The 17594-nt window shown below is 47.2% G+C and overlaps 2 protein-coding genes across 4 annotated transcripts; one reads left to right on the forward strand and one right to left on the reverse strand.

Annotated features, from left to right (window-relative positions):
- The first annotated feature begins 10887 nt into the window (after positions 1 to 10887).
- Positions 10888 to 12097, forward strand: mRpL48 (mitochondrial ribosomal protein L48). 2 transcript variants are annotated; one of them, XM_033478098.2, is made up of 4 exons: positions 10888 to 11194; positions 11289 to 11340; positions 11446 to 11579; positions 11654 to 12097. In XM_033478098.2, the coding sequence occupies exons 2-4, from the start codon at positions 11338 to 11340 to the stop codon at positions 11937 to 11939; spliced, it is 423 nt and encodes a 140-aa protein (XP_033333989.2). In that variant the 5' UTR covers positions 10888 to 11194; positions 11289 to 11337; the 3' UTR covers positions 11940 to 12097. The 2 variants fall into 2 exon arrangements, with proteins under 2 accessions (XP_033333989.2, XP_033333988.2); XM_033478097.2 differs by having other exon boundaries at positions 10893 to 11194; positions 11289 to 11366.
- On the reverse strand, positions 12009 to 17270 carry frtz (WD repeat-containing and planar cell polarity effector protein fritz). Of its 2 annotated transcripts, none has more exons than XM_033478096.2 (15): positions 16970 to 17270; positions 16660 to 16789; positions 16416 to 16593; positions 16145 to 16338; positions 15922 to 16022; positions 15709 to 15823; positions 15412 to 15621; positions 15178 to 15341; positions 14980 to 15087; positions 14696 to 14904; positions 14507 to 14630; positions 14273 to 14442; positions 12499 to 14204; positions 12339 to 12432; positions 12009 to 12222 (listed from the first exon to the last, which is right to left on the reverse strand). In XM_033478096.2, the coding sequence occupies exons 1-15, from the start codon at positions 17050 to 17052 to the stop codon at positions 12137 to 12139; spliced, it is 3672 nt and encodes a 1223-aa protein (XP_033333987.1). In that variant the 5' UTR covers positions 17053 to 17270; the 3' UTR covers positions 12009 to 12136. The 2 variants fall into 2 exon arrangements, with proteins under 2 accessions (XP_033333987.1, XP_033333986.1); XM_033478095.2 differs by having other exon boundaries at positions 12300 to 12432.
- Positions 17271 to 17594: the final 324 nt, after the last annotated feature.

The raw sequence follows: 17594 nt of genomic DNA on the forward strand, positions 1-17594 counted from the left end.
GACGCGCACCCTTAGGTCGACTTTTTTGACCGGACGCACGACCTTTACGCCGGTTCCCGCCAGCGCTTCCGCCACTTTTGTGGCGAAGACGATGGCCTTGGCGGCCCCATCGGTGCCAGGGACCTCCAAAATTATCCCCCGGTCACCGCCCTTGGCCTTCCAGCCAACCACCTGAGACCACGCCTCCTGGTTTGCGGAGGGTGGCGCCAGTTCAGTTCGCATGCGAGCAGGCTCCGTCTGAGCCGTTTTAGCGGCCGCAGCTTGCCCCTTCTTCCTGCCTTTCTTCCTTGTCCGAAGACTGAGGGGGGACGGACGGCCCAGATGCCACCGATCGCAGGGCCGAATCCACCTGCGGCGCAAGCTCCCTCCTGAATGATGCCAATTTGGCATCTATCAGGGAGCCTATTTGCGTCAGAAAATCTGCAGGCGCAGCCGCAGGTGAAGGCGAGGACCTTTCTCGCACGGAGCGATGAAGATCCCGGGCGCCGACGATCGGCGGCGAAACTGAGCCCTTCCCCGAGCCCAATGGCGGAGGCATTGTGGCAGCAGCCGGTCTCGCCTCCACCACCTGACGGTGCCGGGCTACCTCCGCCCGCAGGTCCGTCATTTGCCCCCTGAGGAGGGCATTTTCAGCCTCCCAGACCCGGGTGGCGTCGGTAGCTGACCACACTGCCAGCTCCGACATCCCCACCCTGCCATTTAAGGCGGCCACCCTTAGGGCGCGGTTCCAAGTTGCTCTTTAGCCCCTTGGAGACCCCGGAGATCCTGACCATCTCAGCCAGACTGTCCAATATAGCGGCTACCACATCCCGCGGTGGACGGTTGCGGAAATCCTTCGCAATTTCGGTTTGGTCCGAGAGCGGGATGCTCGACCGCGATGGTCTCGGCACGGGGGCACCCGGGTCGAAGGTTGTCGCAGCCTCTCTCGCCTCAGCCTCCAGTTGGGAGGCCTCGGCCAGCTTAAGTTTGGCCTCGGCGAGGCCAACATAGTCGCCGGTCGTCGGCGGCCGGCTCCTCTTCTTTGCGCCGCCAGTGCCCGGGGCACTCTGCGACGAGAGGTAGGCGGAAACAGAGGAATCCGACTCTCCCCCCCCCCCATCGCCGCAGTCGCCCAGGCCTGCCACGGGCCTTTTAACGCCGCGTGTTGCGGAACGCGTCCGTTAATAGGTCTCCCTATAACAGTATCCATCGGGGGGGGGCTAGAGAGTCTACCCCACCTGAAGGGCAGTCATCGGATAAGCGTCGCCCGGGGCCTGCTCGCCCACACCCGGACACGACGGGCTCTGAGGGTTCCGAAGCCCCCTGAGCAGTAAACTCCATACTTTGTTCGGACAATTCCATATAATCATCCTTGGTCGCTCTTAGTTTTCACCGCTCAGACTGGACCTTACCGGCATGGGAGGCCCTGCCAGGAACCGAAGTTCTCGCCGGCATCGCTCCAGTCTTCATTGCGGGTACTTAAGCCCCTATACCACGACAAGGTGGCGACCGCATAGAGGGAATATCGCTTTTTTTTTTTTTTTACATGGAGGTAATCCCTTTACGGATATCCCACCCCCTCGCGAGAGAGGGGGCAGGATTATGCGGGGCTCTGTCGAGCCGCTCGGTCTCTGAAGGGGAGCGATCGGTCCGACAACTACCCGCCAATTCCTCCATGTCCGTCTCGCGAGCTTACAGCGGGAGTCTGGGATCCGCGCGCGCATGCCAACCAGACTCCCACACCTCGTCTTCATTCTTCCCTGGAGGGGCAGATGCTCTCCCCCCCTGTCACCCTGATCCGAAGGCGCTCGGCGACGGAGTGCAGAGCGCCTTACCCCCCCTGTTGAGCCGCCCGATGGACTAGCGAATCCCGTTCGTTTCGCCCGACGGCTCACCGGAGACCACCACGGGCGGCCGGCCAAGACCCCTAGTGGGGCCAATGCCCACCGCCGCGGGATGGCCCCCGCTTCGCGCTGTTAGCGGGTACCCAGCGGAAGTGCGCGATCGGCTCGCACCCTGGGTCTCCGCACCCCCCTACGCCGACCAGGATCACAGGCCCGCCTGCGATGCCGCTCGGTCTCCTCCTTCTGCAGCATGACGCTCTCACAGAAGGAGGAGAACGCCTCCCATGACCTCGCACTCCCAGCCAACTCCGCAACTACCGCCGGGAGCGCGAGGCTCCATCCTACGATCGTCCGCAGGCCACGGCGCACCGAGGCCCACGCCGGACACTCCTCCAGCGTATGCTGCGCCGTGTCCTGCGGATTCCCGCAGTGATGACAGTGCGCATCCACCTCCTTCCCGATGCGACACAGGTAGCTCCCGAAGCAACCGTGCCCCGTGAGCACCTGCGTCACCCGGTAGGTGACCCTCCTTCCGAGTCCGGCATTTCGCCATTCCCAGAACGTCGGGAGGATCGCGCGGACCGCGCGCTGCTCTCCCCTCCCCCTCGCCGCCTCTAATACGAGGCGCTCCCGCCACGCCTCCACGGCGCGCCGCCCAGCGGCCGCCCGTTCGGCCGTCACCTGGAGCCTCCTCTCCCCCGGGTCCACCTCCGCCAGCCGAAGGCCGCGGTCCCGGACGAACGCGTCCGCAAGCCGCACAGCCTCCAAGTCCAGCGGAAGCAGTCCCGAGATTGCCATCGCTGCCGCGTGAGAGATGGTGCGGTACCCCCGCACGACCCGTATCGCCAGCCTGCGCTCTAGACGACGCAGCAGGACCAGAGGTCCGCCACGCCGGCCAGCGACAAGATCGCGCGCCCATACAGGGGCCCCGTAAAGGGATAATCCCCGCACCATTCCCGCGAACAAGCGACGAACCCGCCCGCCGGGTGCCCCCAGGTTCGGGAGGATGCGACCGAGCGCAGCGATCGCCCCCTCCACCCGAGGAGCCAGGAGCTCGAAGTGCCGGCCGAACGTCCAGGCACCATCGAGCACGATCCCGAGGTACCTGAACCCCTCCCCGATACCGACGCGGCCCACCCCCACATCCAGTCCGCAAAGGGGAGGCGCCTGCAAGCGACCCCCACCATGAAACCACATGGCTTCGGTCTTGCTCGCAGACACCTCTAGGCCCAGTGCCCGGATTGCCCGCACGACGCGCGCCGTCCCCACTTCCCCGCGAAGTAGGGCGTCCCGCCATGTCCTGCCGGTGGACACAATCAACGTATCATCCGCGTAGCAGATGATGTTCACACCGGCAGGCATGCTCCCCCCCTCCCGCAAGACACGGTCGTACGCAACGTTCCACAGCAGGGGCCCTAAAACGGACCCCTGCGGGACGCCGCGCACGACCCGTCGGGTCGCCATCCCCGCAGCGACCGGGTACTCCACCCACCTGTCGGAGAGGTAACCCCCTATCGCGCGTTGCAAATACTGTGGCACCCGCTGGTACCGCAGTTCCTCTCTGACGCAAGCCCAGGGGACGGAGTTGAAGGCGTTGGCGATGTCCAGAGACACCGCCAGTGCCACCCCGCTCCCCCGTGTGACGGCGTCCGAGAGAGCCCTCAGCCTGCAGATCGCGTCCACAGTCGAAAAGCCCTCCCGGAAGCCGAACTGGGCACTATTTAATCCGGGAGCAGACTCGCTCGCCAGGTGGGCCACAAGCCTCCGAGCGATGATCCGCTCGAAGAGCTTCCCCGCCTCGTTAAGGAGGCACAACGGTCGCCACGCGGACGGCGACCCCACTTCTTTCCCCCTCTTGGGGATCAACACGAGGAGGCCCTTCCGCCACGCCGACGGAAAGACCCCCTCCCTCAGACAGCTGTTGAACAGCTGTCTTATGTCGGGGCCAAGCGCCGGCAGGGACAAGGCCAGCACCCGTGGACCCCGTCCAGGCCGGGCGCCTTACCGCCCACCCCCTCCGCAGCGCGACGGAGCTCGTCATCTGTCACACCCAGCTCCTCTACCCACACGGAGGCCTCGTCCTCCCGCCGTTCCGCGGCAGGGTCTACGTCTTCCTCTTCGGGGCCTTCCTCAGAAGGAAAAAGGCCCCCTATCACCCTCTCCAGGAGCTGGGCATCCAGCGTCGCGGTCGCCGGGGGAGCCCACGCCCGCAGCTTGTTCATAACAAGCCTGTACGGCCGCCCCCAGGGATCCGCATCCAACGACGCGACGAGCTCCCGCCACGCCTGGTCCTTGGCCCTGGCGATCTCCTTTCGGAGCTCCGACAGCGCATCGCGGTATTCGTTGTAGCGCGCGAGCGTCTCCTCTCGCGCACCACGAGCACGCCGGCGCGCCCGCGTAAACCGGCGCCAGGCCGCGTGGCATGCCGCACGCAACCCGGCAATCCTCTCAGACCACCAATATACGGGCGTCCTACGGGCAACGTCGCTGCTACGGGGCATTGCAGCGTCAGAAATCGCCCACAACGCCTCTCGCAGCAGTTCGACCCCCCGCTCAGGGGCAACCTGCCCATCCCTTGCAAGCCCGGTTGTCCCCCCCCCCCCCACGATGCCGCCAATGCCGCGGCCTTGAGCAGGTCGACGTCGACCTGCCTGATCCCGCATCGCGGCCGTCGTCGGCCGGCCCGTCGAGTCACGGAATCCCGCGCGTCGCTGGGGGCAGCTCCCACGTCCATGACGATTGGGACGTGGTCCGAGGTAAGCTCGATCTCGTCGGCCACCCTCCATCCCGAGACTCGACGCACGGCAGCAGGCGTTGCCCAGGTCAAATCCACAATGGAGACCCCCTGCCACCGCACGCACGTCGGCCGGGATCCCCGGTTTAGTAACCGGAGATCCAGACTCGCCGCCCAGGCCAGCACAGCCTCCCCTCGGGCGTTCGTCCCCCGGGAGCCCCACGCCGTGGCGTGCGCGTTGAAGTCTCCCAACACGAGGACCGGACGGGATGCATATCTCGCAAGACACGCGTGCAGCCCGTCCAGGAATCCCCGGACCCTTCTGAGGGCGCCGTTCGGGGAGACGTACACGCCGACGACGGTTATATCCCCCTATTCTACCGCGACGTACCCCCTTCCCCTCTCCAGAAGAGAGACGGACGGGAGTCCAGGCTCAGCGCACGATGCGGTGATCACCACAGACCCCGCCTCGTCCCCGATCCAAAGAGGATTATCGGGGATACGGTATGGCTCTGCCATTACCCCCACCCCCGGTCCCATCTCGCGCAGGGCCTGAACATATAAGTCCTGAGTCCTGCGCGAGTGGTTCAGATTCCCCTGTAACACCCGCATATTGGGGTCTACTCCTTCGCACCTTCGGGGGCGATCTCCATCGCCACCCCCGTCTCTCTGTTTTCCCCTCTCTCGGCGTGTGCTGCAGCCACCGCTGCGGTGCCCTCCACCGTCGGGCCAGTCTCCCGGGGGAGTGGCTTCCCCACTCTCCCCCGCACAACGTACTGCGCGCACGTCGCCGCCCCCAGGCGGTGTCCGTGCGGCCGACCAAGGTCAGCACACAGCGGACACCTGAGAACCGCGACACACGCCGATGCCCTATGCCCCTCCGACCCGCAGCGGTAGCAACGCGCGCTACGATCCACAGCGCTGGTACACGCAGCCCGCACATGCCCCGGCTGCAGGCAGCGGAAGCACCGCAGCGGCCTGTCCTCTAGGACAGCCACTCTCGCGCTGGACCACCCCACCAGTACGCGCCCCGCCCCGGCGATTTTTCGGATCGCCGCCACCGGACCCTGTGCCCAGCACGCGCCCATCGCGCCCGCCGCGGTCCGGTGGATTTCCCCGGTCTTGATATCACCCACGGAGCACCCGCCGAGAGCCGCGAGCGCGCGCCTTACCTCCTCTATCCCGACGGAGTCATCCAGGCCGGTGATCCGCAGGTCGGCCCGCTTCGTCGGCTGGACAACCCTGGCCCCCATGCCGTCCAGGACAGTGGCTACCCTCTCCGCCAGTTTCCGGGCCTTCTGCTGGCACTCGGGCCCCTTCACCTCCAGCAGGAGACCGCCGGTCCTTGTTCTTCTGGGCCGCACTCCTGCCTCGATGCCCAGTTCAGACAAAGAGATCTTCTCCCGGGCCCTCTTCATCGCCTCCGCGTAGGTCAGAGGTCCTCCCTCCGCCACGGTGATCGCCACGGCCGCAGTGGTCGGGGCGCGCTTCAATCCTCTCGCCCCTCTCGGTGCTGAAGTCGGGGTCGGCTTCGCCTTTCGCGCCACCGTTCCCTCCCCCCGGCCTGCTCGCGTCCCACCCGCAGTTCCGCTTTTTGCGGTTGGCACGGCACTCGCGGGTGCCGCAGCCCGGATCGCAGCCCTCTTCGCCGCCCTCGTGTGGACCGCTGTCCACTCCCTGTTCGTGGCCGGTCCCTCCCTTTCCCGCAGTGTCATCGTGGCCCGCTCGCCGACCTCGCAGCCCCCCTTCGTCACTCTTTGGCGCGGTGTGGGTGCCGGGGTCTCCACCGCCCGGCTCGGGCAAGCAAGACCCTCCTCCACCCGTCGCTCCAGAGCCTCCATTCGGCGCACCATCTCCGTCATGGTGTCCGCGACCCTCTCCATATTGGGGGACTCCTCCGCAGCAGGGATAGTCTGCTCCAGCCATCTCGCGGCCCTCTTCTCGCCCCTTACCACCGCCAGTTCCGCTCGGAGGGTTCGCACCTCCTCGGTTAGCTTCTCAACCAGGTCGGTCAGACGGGTGTTTTCCTTTTCCACTTCATGGGGGCCACCGGTGTATGTCCTCTTGGCGAGGCACGTGATCCCCGCCCTTGCTGTGAGGGCCGTCTCCCTTAGGCTTTTGGCGAGGGTGCCCTTCAAGCCCTTCGAGACGGTGGAGACCCTCTCCACCTCTTCCATGGCCCGGTTGACGTCCTCCAGGATTTCGGCCGTCTGCAGCTCAGCCATCTCGCGGACTCTGCCCTCGACCTGGCCGAGGAGGCCGGCGGGCTTGTTGCTCATCGTCGGCTCCGCGGGTTTCTTCTGCTGCTGCTGTTTTTGTTTTTGGCGTTGCTGTTGCAGCTGCTGTTTCACCCCGGTCACCGTCCGTTTCGGCCTCTTTGTCTGCCGTCGTGGTTGCCCGCCTCGAGGGTTACGGGAATCCGTCGTGCCCTCTTCCCCAGGGCCGGATGACACCGAGGCGTACGTCTCGTCGCCGCCCCGCGAACCAGGACCGCGCTCCACCCACTCCGGCTCACGTTCGGACCCAGAGTCGCCCTTTCCAAAATCTCGATCTTGTGCCCCTTCCTACCTCGATCCGCACAGTCCCGCCGCTGTCCTCCTTGTCGGAGTCTGTGATTTGGTTCCGGGTGCGCTTCACCCCGTGAACCTCCTCCGCGCTCCCTATCTCCATCGTCGTCCTGGCCCAGGTGTCCTCCGCCGTAGCCGCCAGGTTGGTCGCCACCGAGTCGATCCCCGTCAGGTCCACTCGGGCGTCCCTCTCCGTTGTTTGGTGCTTAGTGCAAGTACTCCCAGTGTCCGCACCTTGTTTTCTCCCTATAGCCTTGTTCATCGGGAGAGCCAGGGGTTCCACCCTTCCCGAAAAGCAGTAGTCGGATGACCGTTGTGCGGGGCCTGCTCGCCCACACCCGTCCACAACGGGCTCTGGGGGTTCCGACGCCCCCTGAGCAGTAAACTCGACACTATTTAAAGACATTGTCCATAAATCTTCTTTGGCCGCTTTTAGTTTTCACCGCTCGGACTGAACCTTACCGGCAAGGGAGGCCCTGCCAGGAACCGAAGTTCCCGCCGGCATCGCTCCAGTCTTCATTGCGGGTACTTAAGCCCCTACACCACGACAAGGTGGCGACCGCATAGGGGAGAGGGAATATAGCTGACCTTAACTCAACATAACTAACTATAACTCTCTATAACTAACTATAACTAACTATAACCAACTATAACTAACTATTACTCACTATAGCCCACTATGAATAACTGTAACTACAACTAACTATAACCAACTATAACTATTACTCACTATAACTCACTATGAATAACTGTAACTAACTGTAACTAAGTGTAACATAATGTACTTAACCACAACTCAGTATAACTAACTATGACAAATTATATCTAACTATAACTGACTGTAACTAGCTATAACAATAACTAGCTATAACTAACTGTAACCAACTATAACTAACTATAACTGATCACAACTACATAACTACTTATAACTGTCTATTACTAACTATAACTATAACTGACTATATCTAGCTATAATTAACTATAACTAATTATAACTATCTGTATCAAACTATAACTATAACTAATTATAACTAGCTATAACTGACTGTAACTCGTGCAACCTCGAGCAGTCTCGATCAATTCCGCGGGGTCTCGAGGAGTCTCGAGCCGTCTCGACCATTCCCGAACCATCTCGAGAGGATGCGAGCTGTCCGCAGCTGTCCCGTGCAGCCGCGAGCAGTCTCGAGCAATCACGAGGTGTCTCGAGCAGCCTCGAGCAGTCTCATGCAGTCTCGTGAAGTTTCAAGCAGTCTCGAGCCGTCGCGAGTCGTTCGAGCATTCTCGAATAGTCTCAAACAGTATCGATCAGTCTTGTGCAATCTCTATCAGTCTCGAGCAGCCTCGAACAGTCTCGATTATTCTCGAGCAGTGTCTAGCTGTTTCGAGCAGTCTCGAGCAATTCCAAGTATTCTCAAGCACTCTCAAGCAGCCTCGAGCAATGTCCAGCAGTCTCGTGCCATCTCGAGCAGACTCGAGCAACCCCAAGTAGTCTCGTGCAGTCTCACGCAGTCTCGTGGAGTCTCAAGTAGTCTCGAGCAATTTCGTACAGTCTCGAGCCATCACAAGCAATTTCCAGCAATTTCGCAGCAATTTTTCTTTGGATTCTCGACTTGTGAATTTTGTTTTATTTTTCGAAGTCCACAAACTCGTTCTTTCTCAAAATTAATGTAATCTATGTTTATTGTATTAGCGTCGCAACTAAATAATCGCGTTGCAATAATTTACCTTTCGACAATGTCCCATCAAACAGTTCGTGTTCCGCGTTAAATCATACGTGGCTCGACCGCTCGACCCAACACCGTCCCTACCATACAATAGATTCCGAAAATTACCAAACGACCCCATCTGTACTGCAAGCGTCTTTCCACAAACAAATAAGCGACCGTAGCAATAGTATCTAATTATCCGAAAAGCCGTTATTTCCTGCCTGTAATATTTCCTTCAACGCTGCCTACATCTGGTCGCCAAAATTCTCTCACCGTCACGTATTCCCTTTACCTTCTGCACAACATCAATTACCCAAGGCAATGTCTTTTTCCCCAGTCTTATTACCTGCGACGGTCAACCTTCGAGACACGCGGATTCTTCGCGAGATTCACTCGCAGGTACGATTCATACCTGCAAGAGACTGTTAGTTCGGGACGGTCACCTTTTCCCTTGCTCACAATTTTTTAACCAATCACTCAAAATGACCGCTTCTCTTTCTAGATCCGGAAAACTTGAAAGAACATTGAATCCGAGTGTCTCATTAAAAACTTCACACCCTTAACGAATCTTCTTAAAAGGCAAAACAGACAACGAACAGACAGTTACTAACCAGACACCAACGCGTAATGACTTCGATCAAGACTCCGTCGATAGTCTCACCATCAACTCAATTCATTCTAAGCCAAGTACAATTACTCACCCTAGCGTTAAAAATTGTTATGTTATGTTAAAATATAGTGTTATTGATATCAGCCAGTGTTAAAACCATTCTTTATCAACCTACCATCCGTATCACTCGAAAGAATCATAGGGAATCGCGCAGACTCGGTGTCATACACGATTGAATCGGAGACTTACGACCTCCGTAGATCTAACAGTTCACTGTTCAATCTCACCGGGAAAACGTGAAAAAACAGTTCGGATGGCCATCGCTATTTGCATTATAGTATCGCGAAACCAACTATCGCGGCTTGTCTTGGAATCGATTTCAAAGATAGCGTTGCGAGTATAATCGCATTGCAGTAGCTTTAATTGTTTTTCAGAGCACGTGCTGCAGCTGCAACTCTTCGCCGTGTGGCAGTCGCGATTTTCCTTAGAGTCGCGAGTTGAAGTAACAACGGTTATATTGTAGCGATTGTAAACGCGAGTTGGAATCGGACCACGCGACAGAAAAAGGTGAAACACCATTTCTGTATTAAAAAAAATGCAGCCTTATTAGACCTGTGTCTTTCTTCAGTGCAGCCGTCTCTCAAAATGTTGAGCTGGTACCATCATACTGGACGAAGAGACGCATCCGTCCTGCCGTTACGACGTCCAAGCGGGTGGGTGAAGAAATCCGGGATGAATTTCAAGGGACTGGAGTCAGCTCCTGAGCTATCTAGAAGAATTAGCGTTACGAGGGATCTCCTACGCGTTGTCTTAGCACACTCGACGATTCCCTTTAAAGTTATATGAAAACATATCAAAGTACACGGAAGTTTTCCATTTTGAATTAAATAAATCAGCGTCGCGATAGAGAATGCATTTATCTCGTTTGCTTTTAGGCAGCAATGTCTGTTCCTGAAAATAGTGTTGCAGAAGTATGGTCCACTCGCGCGTTTGTTGGGAATACATATCAAGTTCTTTTTTCACGGAATAAGCACTTTGTTTGTGAAGATAGTATTAAAATCTCCATAGTCCCATTTATTCATGCGAAAGAACAGCATTTATTTAAAAAGGCATTTATTCATTAATATAGATCGTATTTTATCTTTCAGAAAAAGATATGAAGTTTACACTATTAACCTGCAACATTAGCCAATGCAATAATTAGCTCATATTCTGCTCAACTTGTCAACTCAATGTTCATTGAGCATCGTTCACAAAGCTGGAAAATGTGGTTGAGAATCCTACAAGGCGAAAAGTACAAGTCGAATATCGCGCCGCGTGTTTTACATGGAGCATCAGGCGTACGGATGCGCGAAAAGAGTGAGACCGCAAGTACGTTAAAGTAAGACGACCTCGATTTCTCGTCCGTGTGAATACTAACACACAGAGCCCACTGGGTTGTTCTATCTCTCTTAATCATCTCCTGATCTCTTTCTAAATCAATTGCACGAAGATAGGTGCGCAGTAGAATGATGGGGATAGAAAGGTTCTTGAATTAGGAAAAGAAAAAGCTCTTGAATTGAGGGACAACGACTGTACATGAAGAATTCGATCATTGTAGTTGTATATACAGTGTGGTTACCGCATAAATTTTAATAAATGTTGTCCTGTTTGACATACTCAGTAACAGTTCATCTTGTGAAGATAATTGAAAGTTGATCATTATTTTTCAAATAAACTTTCCGTCTAAAATGGCGTTGAATATTTTTAAACAGGTAAAACTGTGTTTTCAAATAATTGTGAGGTTATATCAATCTATTTTTTCGTTGTTTCTTATCACACAATAACATAATTATGTTACATATTTAGGTTTCTATGTGCTATCGTCATCGGCTGATGAACAAAGCTGTGAGGTTTTATGGTATATATGAACCTCCTTATATAATGGTATATTCGTAATTTTTTAAACTGGTATTATATAATGTGTTTATTTTACATTTATTGTATTTTACGATCTTAAATATAGGTAAAACATTCAGGACCACCTCTATATCCTGTACTGAATGTACAAATTAGAGGATATGTGTATCCTTTGCTGGAGAGTTATCAATCTTTCATTGATAAACTTGCAACTGAATTGGATGTAGACATTAATGACAGGTATTTTTATATTTATATTTCTTGTACATGCAACAGTTTATATTTTAGTAATATACATATTTTCGTTCTTACAGTTTTGCTTTCCCACATCGAGATTTTAAAATAGAAAAATACAAAAAACAAAGTTCAATAGTTGAATCAGAATATAATCTTAAACTTTTTGAAAGGGATATAATAATATCAAATTTAACTTCTACGAAATTACCTATTTTTATTAGAATATTAGAAGCAGCTCTACCTATTGGAGTTTCTTTAGAAATAATGCCATACGATCCTGTCTTAGAAGAGAAACGTATGATACCAGATAAAGAACTGTTCGATTTGAAAACTGAATTAAACGAAATAAAAAAATCTAAATAGTAGATTCATGGAAATGGAATACCTAAATTTCATCAATATATGCAATATTGCAATAGTGTAGTAATACAATTTCAAAACAGTCTGTTTTATATAAAAAATTATGTACAAAATAGGCATATGGATATTCTTACAAACAATAGAAATATGTAAATACAGTATTTTATCTACTTTCATTAAAATCTGCATTCCTCCTTTACTTATAAAAGTCCAAAGTGTACAACTTTTATTTTAGAACCCTCTTCTGGTTTTGCAGGTTCTTTTGTTTTGTCACTAATATCCTCTTCTGCAAACACAAATTGAAATCATCATATGTTCATAAAATGTTTCATACTATATAGTTGTAACAATTTTATTGTTTACTTGACAATGGTTGAAAGTCTTTTAAATAATCTTCATTACCAAGGCACAGTGGAAGACTTTCTGCTAATTCACGTTTTGGATCAGTTAGGTGTACTTGAGTAATTGTAGATCGCTTTTGTTTGTGCGATTGACCCTACACAAATTTCTAACTAAATCATACTGATACTAACTAATAAACATACCTTCTGTTTGTACTTACGGTGTCTGGTACAAATATGTGGGTTACTGTATCTGAAAACTTGACCTTTGGTTTTTCATTGGTTGTTAATGTTGCATCTGGGAAAGTAGAAAATGGGGAACAGGATATAGAACTAGATGTAGGAGTTGATATAATAGGCAGTGGAGGTATGTTCGATGATATCTTAGATTCTTTATTAACATTAATGTTTGTACTATTCTGTGGCAATATTAATTTAGAATGTCTATTATCGAATCTATTTTGAATATTGTAAGCAGAAGCATATTTTGACGTGCCAAGCTTCATATTATTAGAAGAGGAATGTATATTATCACAACTTCCATGAAATGAAATGTAATCGAGATCATAATTGAGTCTATATTTAGAAGGCTTAATGGTACCATGCTTATGATGAGTTTGTAAAATGTTAGTTGTAGAATTTTGTTTCTGGAGTAAATGCGATGAGATATTTCTTGTTCTGATAGGTGAAAACGTTTTAATAGGTTCATCAATATCTGCTAAGCCAGATGTGCTTCTGGACAGAGGAAGATTTCTTTTTGGAAGATTATGAAAGTAATTAGTATATGAAGTTGTTAAAGAAGGCGGTGGTGGTGGGATATTGATGTCTCCTAATTTCTTTTCTGTATGAGACGGTTGTATTTTTATAGTTTTGTGGCTGTCATCATTGTTAATACTTTTACTAACAATGTTGCCATGAGAATCTTGTAAATCATTGTCTAGAAAATTAAAAGAGGTTGACATGAGATTACTATGATTATTATGAAAACTTGTGTTTAACTTATTTACTATAATAGAATCAGAAAGTGTCTTCGATGTGAAGTCATTAGTTGTGACTGATGATTTCATATTCTTTAGAGAAGATGAAGATATGGTAGTATCAGGTTCACTAGTTACCAAATTACAAAAGGAAGTGTCATATGTATGTGGAATATTTGTACCAAGTGTGCTAAAAGATGTTGACATGATATTGCTATCAATACTGTCTAATGAAGATTTTAATAAGTTTGGTGGAACATCTAATGCAACTGTTTCATAAATTGGATTGTTAAAAGGAGTTGACATGAAGCTGTTGTCTTGTGTCAACTGTGTTGACATTGCGCTATCAGACATACTATCAAGTGAATACTGCATTTCATCAAGAACAGATTTATTCTGTGCAATTTCTATTGAATTTTCAGTATGTCGATTAAGCAATGTAGTTTTCTGTTCACTGATAGACACACTTCCAAATGAAGTTGTCATTAGATCATCAGAAATATCAAACGATTGTGAATTGTTAGTAGAAGTTACTGTAGATGTTTGTGTAGGATGTGCTGAATGCGTTTTATATAGAGGTTTGTTAAATGATGTTCTTGCAAAAAATGTGTTTAGAAGTGAAAGGTGAGACGAATGATTGAAAGAAGATGAAATGGTAGTGTTTGGCATATTGAAAGATGTCGACACTAAATTACAATCAGGGTTTTCACTAGATGGAATATCAGGAAATGATGTAGGTAACAGACTTTTTTTAAGATTGTGAGCATCGAGAATTGGTAAAGGTGGAATTTGACTCTTGGAATCCTTCTTATAGCTATAACTCTTAGAATGCTTTACATCAGTCTGATTTTCTTTAGAGGAATTTTCACTTTCATCACTGTAAGATTTCTCTCCTTTATCGCTCGTCGAATCAGAACACAGTGAACAAGATGCTCTGGAGCAAGTAGAATCTGAAAATTTACATTATAATTTTAATTAGGAAAAGAAACGTTCTATAAAGAATTTAATTCAATCTTACGTGAACTATTGCAACTGTTCGATCTAGTCAATATGCGTTCCGCATTTTCTTTGGCTGCAGCAGCCATTTCCATATCATTTACAACTAATGCATAAAAATGTATATCCATAAAAAGATCATGATCATTTAGATCTATAGCGAGCCTAAAGGCCTTTTCAAACATTTGATACCTGTATTAGATAATATTAGTATTCTTTCTGACTTCTTGTTTTAAATACAACAATGTGTAAATACCGTAACAAATGATAAAAAAATCTTCTTGTCAGATCTCTTATTTCATCTCCATACTCTTCTTCAATAGCTTGACTAATTGGTTTAACTGGAATGTGAAAACTGCCCAAAGCATTTTGTATAAGATCTGTAACGTTTAACTAAATGTAATATCCGTAATGAGTTATATCATATGTTAATTTGAAAACTTACTTTCACGTTCTGATGTCAATGGAAGTTTAAATAAGTGATTTAAGATCTGATTTAGAGTATGCATACATGCCCGAGGATGAGTATCCCAATTCATAGATAACAATAAAGAAGTTGCTTGCTCAACTTGATACAAAGACAGATATCTTTTAACTAATACATCACCGGATAAAGAATCTCCATCCAGTAGTTTTATTACACCTATAGGGCCTCTATCAATATATTAGATTCATATTACTGATTTTTTTATGTACTGTTTATTTGGTAAGAAAATGTTGATAACATACCGTTGAAAAATTAGCAGTAGAAGAGAATTCCCATGATTATGCCAATTAATGTAACAATTTATATCATTTTTTTTATTCCACTCCATACGTAATAATGCTGGTTGAGTTCTGCATTGTTAATATATATTTTATACATATATGACCAAAAACTCATTGCAATTAATATCTTAATAAATAACTAAAATTAAATAAACTTACCTAAAATATGATGACAAGTCTAAAATATTGGCTGGTGTTACATCTTCATTTAGTGTTTGACTTTTAATACTAGATAAAGAAATATCAAAATGTTGGAATTGACCTTTATCATTTCCAATGATAAATATTATTCCATTACTATGCCATGATGCTAATGTTGGTATCTTGAAAGTTAATATACTATTTTGTATATTTCCGAATACTGCTTATATGTGAAATATGCATTTAACTTACAAAGCCTGCTTTTACACTGGTAGTTGTTGCTCTGTTTTGATCATAAACTACTACAGAACCATCTATGCAACATAAAAGTAGTAATTCCTGATTAGGTGAGAATTTTATGCAGCTTGTATGTGTAGGTAAAGGTACTGATGTTACTGCTATTCTTTGCAATTTATCTTGTTGCGAAATTTCATATGTCCTCCATTCTATAGTCACCTCACCCTATATCATACTTATGATGTAAAACGTTCAATTATAAAATTAATGCTACAAGAATAATGACAATGCTAAATGCTGTAGAAAGTTTACCTTTCTTGATACTTTCTGTTCTACAGAATGAATAATATTATCATGACATGCATCAAATATTATACATAAAGGATCAAACTCACTACGTATGTAACAAATTAATTCTAATTTTAATCTGAAAATAAAAATACCTTGTGCTCAAATACTTTTATCAGAGAAACGAATATGGATTATTAAAACTCAGAGAAGAGTAAAAAGTAAGAAATTTCATACCCTACTAAACGATAAAGATGTATATTTGCACGATCATGTTCTTTCACAGCCGGACTCCATGGATAAACTTCATTCATTGTGGATTTCCACCATATTAATATCTATGATGTTTGAAAGACAGTCTCATAAATTATGTACTTCTAAATAATTTACAATGGGACTTATATATTTTAAATAGTTCCATAGAGCACTTTTAAGACCGAATAATAGTAAATATACTCACCAAATCATTACATTTATTAGTCTGCACTTTTTTATCCAACCTGCGACCATTTGGACCAAACAGATCAATGGTGGATAATTTTGGTTCAAGTTTACTAATTTTATCAAATACATGTTTTTTCGATCTTGTAAAATGTACAAGGCTTACTTGATTATCATTGTAGGTACAAAGTACATAACTTTTAGTAATTAACACTAGAATTAAAAATAGTAGAATATTTACACATTGCTTGGTGCATGAACATAAATTTTGCAAAGAAGTTGGTAGTTACCATCTGATATGTACTCAGAAAGTTTTCCAACAAGATATTTGTCAAAAGTTATTTTATATATATCACTGGTAGCAACATTAACTTGTATTTGTATCAACAGCGCATTATTTAACATTAACTGTAAAACACAATCATCGTACCACTGACAATATATAATCGAATTGTCTTTCAATTGATCCTGAAAAATTCAAAATGTAATAGACAAGAATTATTAATTTATAAATGTAATTTACTGCAATTTTACCTCTAAATATTTAATTGAATCTTTCAATTTATTTCCCTTTTTATTTGTTGGTACATATATCATACCACGCTTTTGACTATATGATCGTTTTCCTTCTTCGTGTATACCATCAACACGTTTATCATGATACCTATGAAAATAAGAGAAAATTTTAACTTTTGTTCTACCTTATATATGAATATCTCATAAATGGATTATTAAATTAATTTAATTTAATAAAATATAATGCAAGTAATCAGTATTATTTAATTTTGATGATACATTTATTCATTAGTATAGTTTATAACATTTATAAAATAATTTATCTTACCTAAATGCACCAAAGTCTGTACTTTTTATATTAATATTGTCATCAAAACTCCATAAATTGACTTCACCCAATAATGTAAACATTATAAGAAACGGCTACTCTAATACCATTGAATATTGAATGTAAAACTGTATACAAACAAAGACACAATACACTTTACGAAGGTTATGTTGCACTGTATAAGAAAAAACTATAATAGCAAGTAATTTAAATCAGACGTAAAAACAAAAAAACACTACAGTGTTTAGATTTAGAGTAGCCGAGGACTCGGACTCATGCTTCACCATTTTGTTACAGAGTTCTATTTTATCGATATCATTTTGCTTATGGTAATTCATTTACGAGCGTGTGCATACAATTTTAAGAATAATTCATTTTGTTTAGTACATGTATATTATTTTTGTTGTAGTTGTGTAATGTTAAAATGAATTATCTTAATAATTAATTTAAATAAATGAATTAAATTTTCCTCAAATTTAAACAATTAACCATTGTTAATTAATAAGTCAATAAAAATATAATTTATAATTTTTAAAAAATAAAGTATTTTTTACAATTTCATGTGAACACGAGCTTTTACAAATAGTTTAAAATTAATTACATTTTAAAATATTCGTGTAACTTT

This window comes from Megalopta genalis, chromosome 13 (genome assembly GCF_051020955.1).
Source record: "Megalopta genalis isolate 19385.01 chromosome 13, iyMegGena1_principal, whole genome shotgun sequence".
NCBI lineage: Eukaryota > Metazoa > Arthropoda > Insecta > Hymenoptera > Halictidae > Megalopta > Megalopta genalis.

Bases quoted from the DNA above. Each gene is read 5' to 3' on its own strand.
- frtz (XM_033478095.2), bottom strand. From the start codon at position 17,052: ATGTTTACATTATTGGGTGAAGTCAATTTATGGAGTTTTGATGACAAT. The intron at 16,594-16,659 runs GTAAAATTGCAG...TGAATTTTTCAG, and splicing joins ATTCAATTAAATATTTAGAG to GATCAATTGAAAGACAATTC. The intron at 14,905-14,979 runs GTATGTTATCAA...ATATATTGATAG, and splicing joins CTACTGCTAATTTTTCAACG to AGGCCCTATAGGTGTAATAA.
- mRpL48 (XM_033478097.2), top strand. From the start codon at position 11,171: ATGGCGTTGAATATTTTTAAACAG. The intron at 11,195-11,288 runs GTAAAACTGTGT...TTACATATTTAG, and splicing joins CGTTGAATATTTTTAAACAG to GTTTCTATGTGCTATCGTCA. The intron at 11,580-11,653 runs GTATTTTTATAT...TCGTTCTTACAG, and splicing joins GATGTAGACATTAATGACAG to TTTTGCTTTCCCACATCGAG.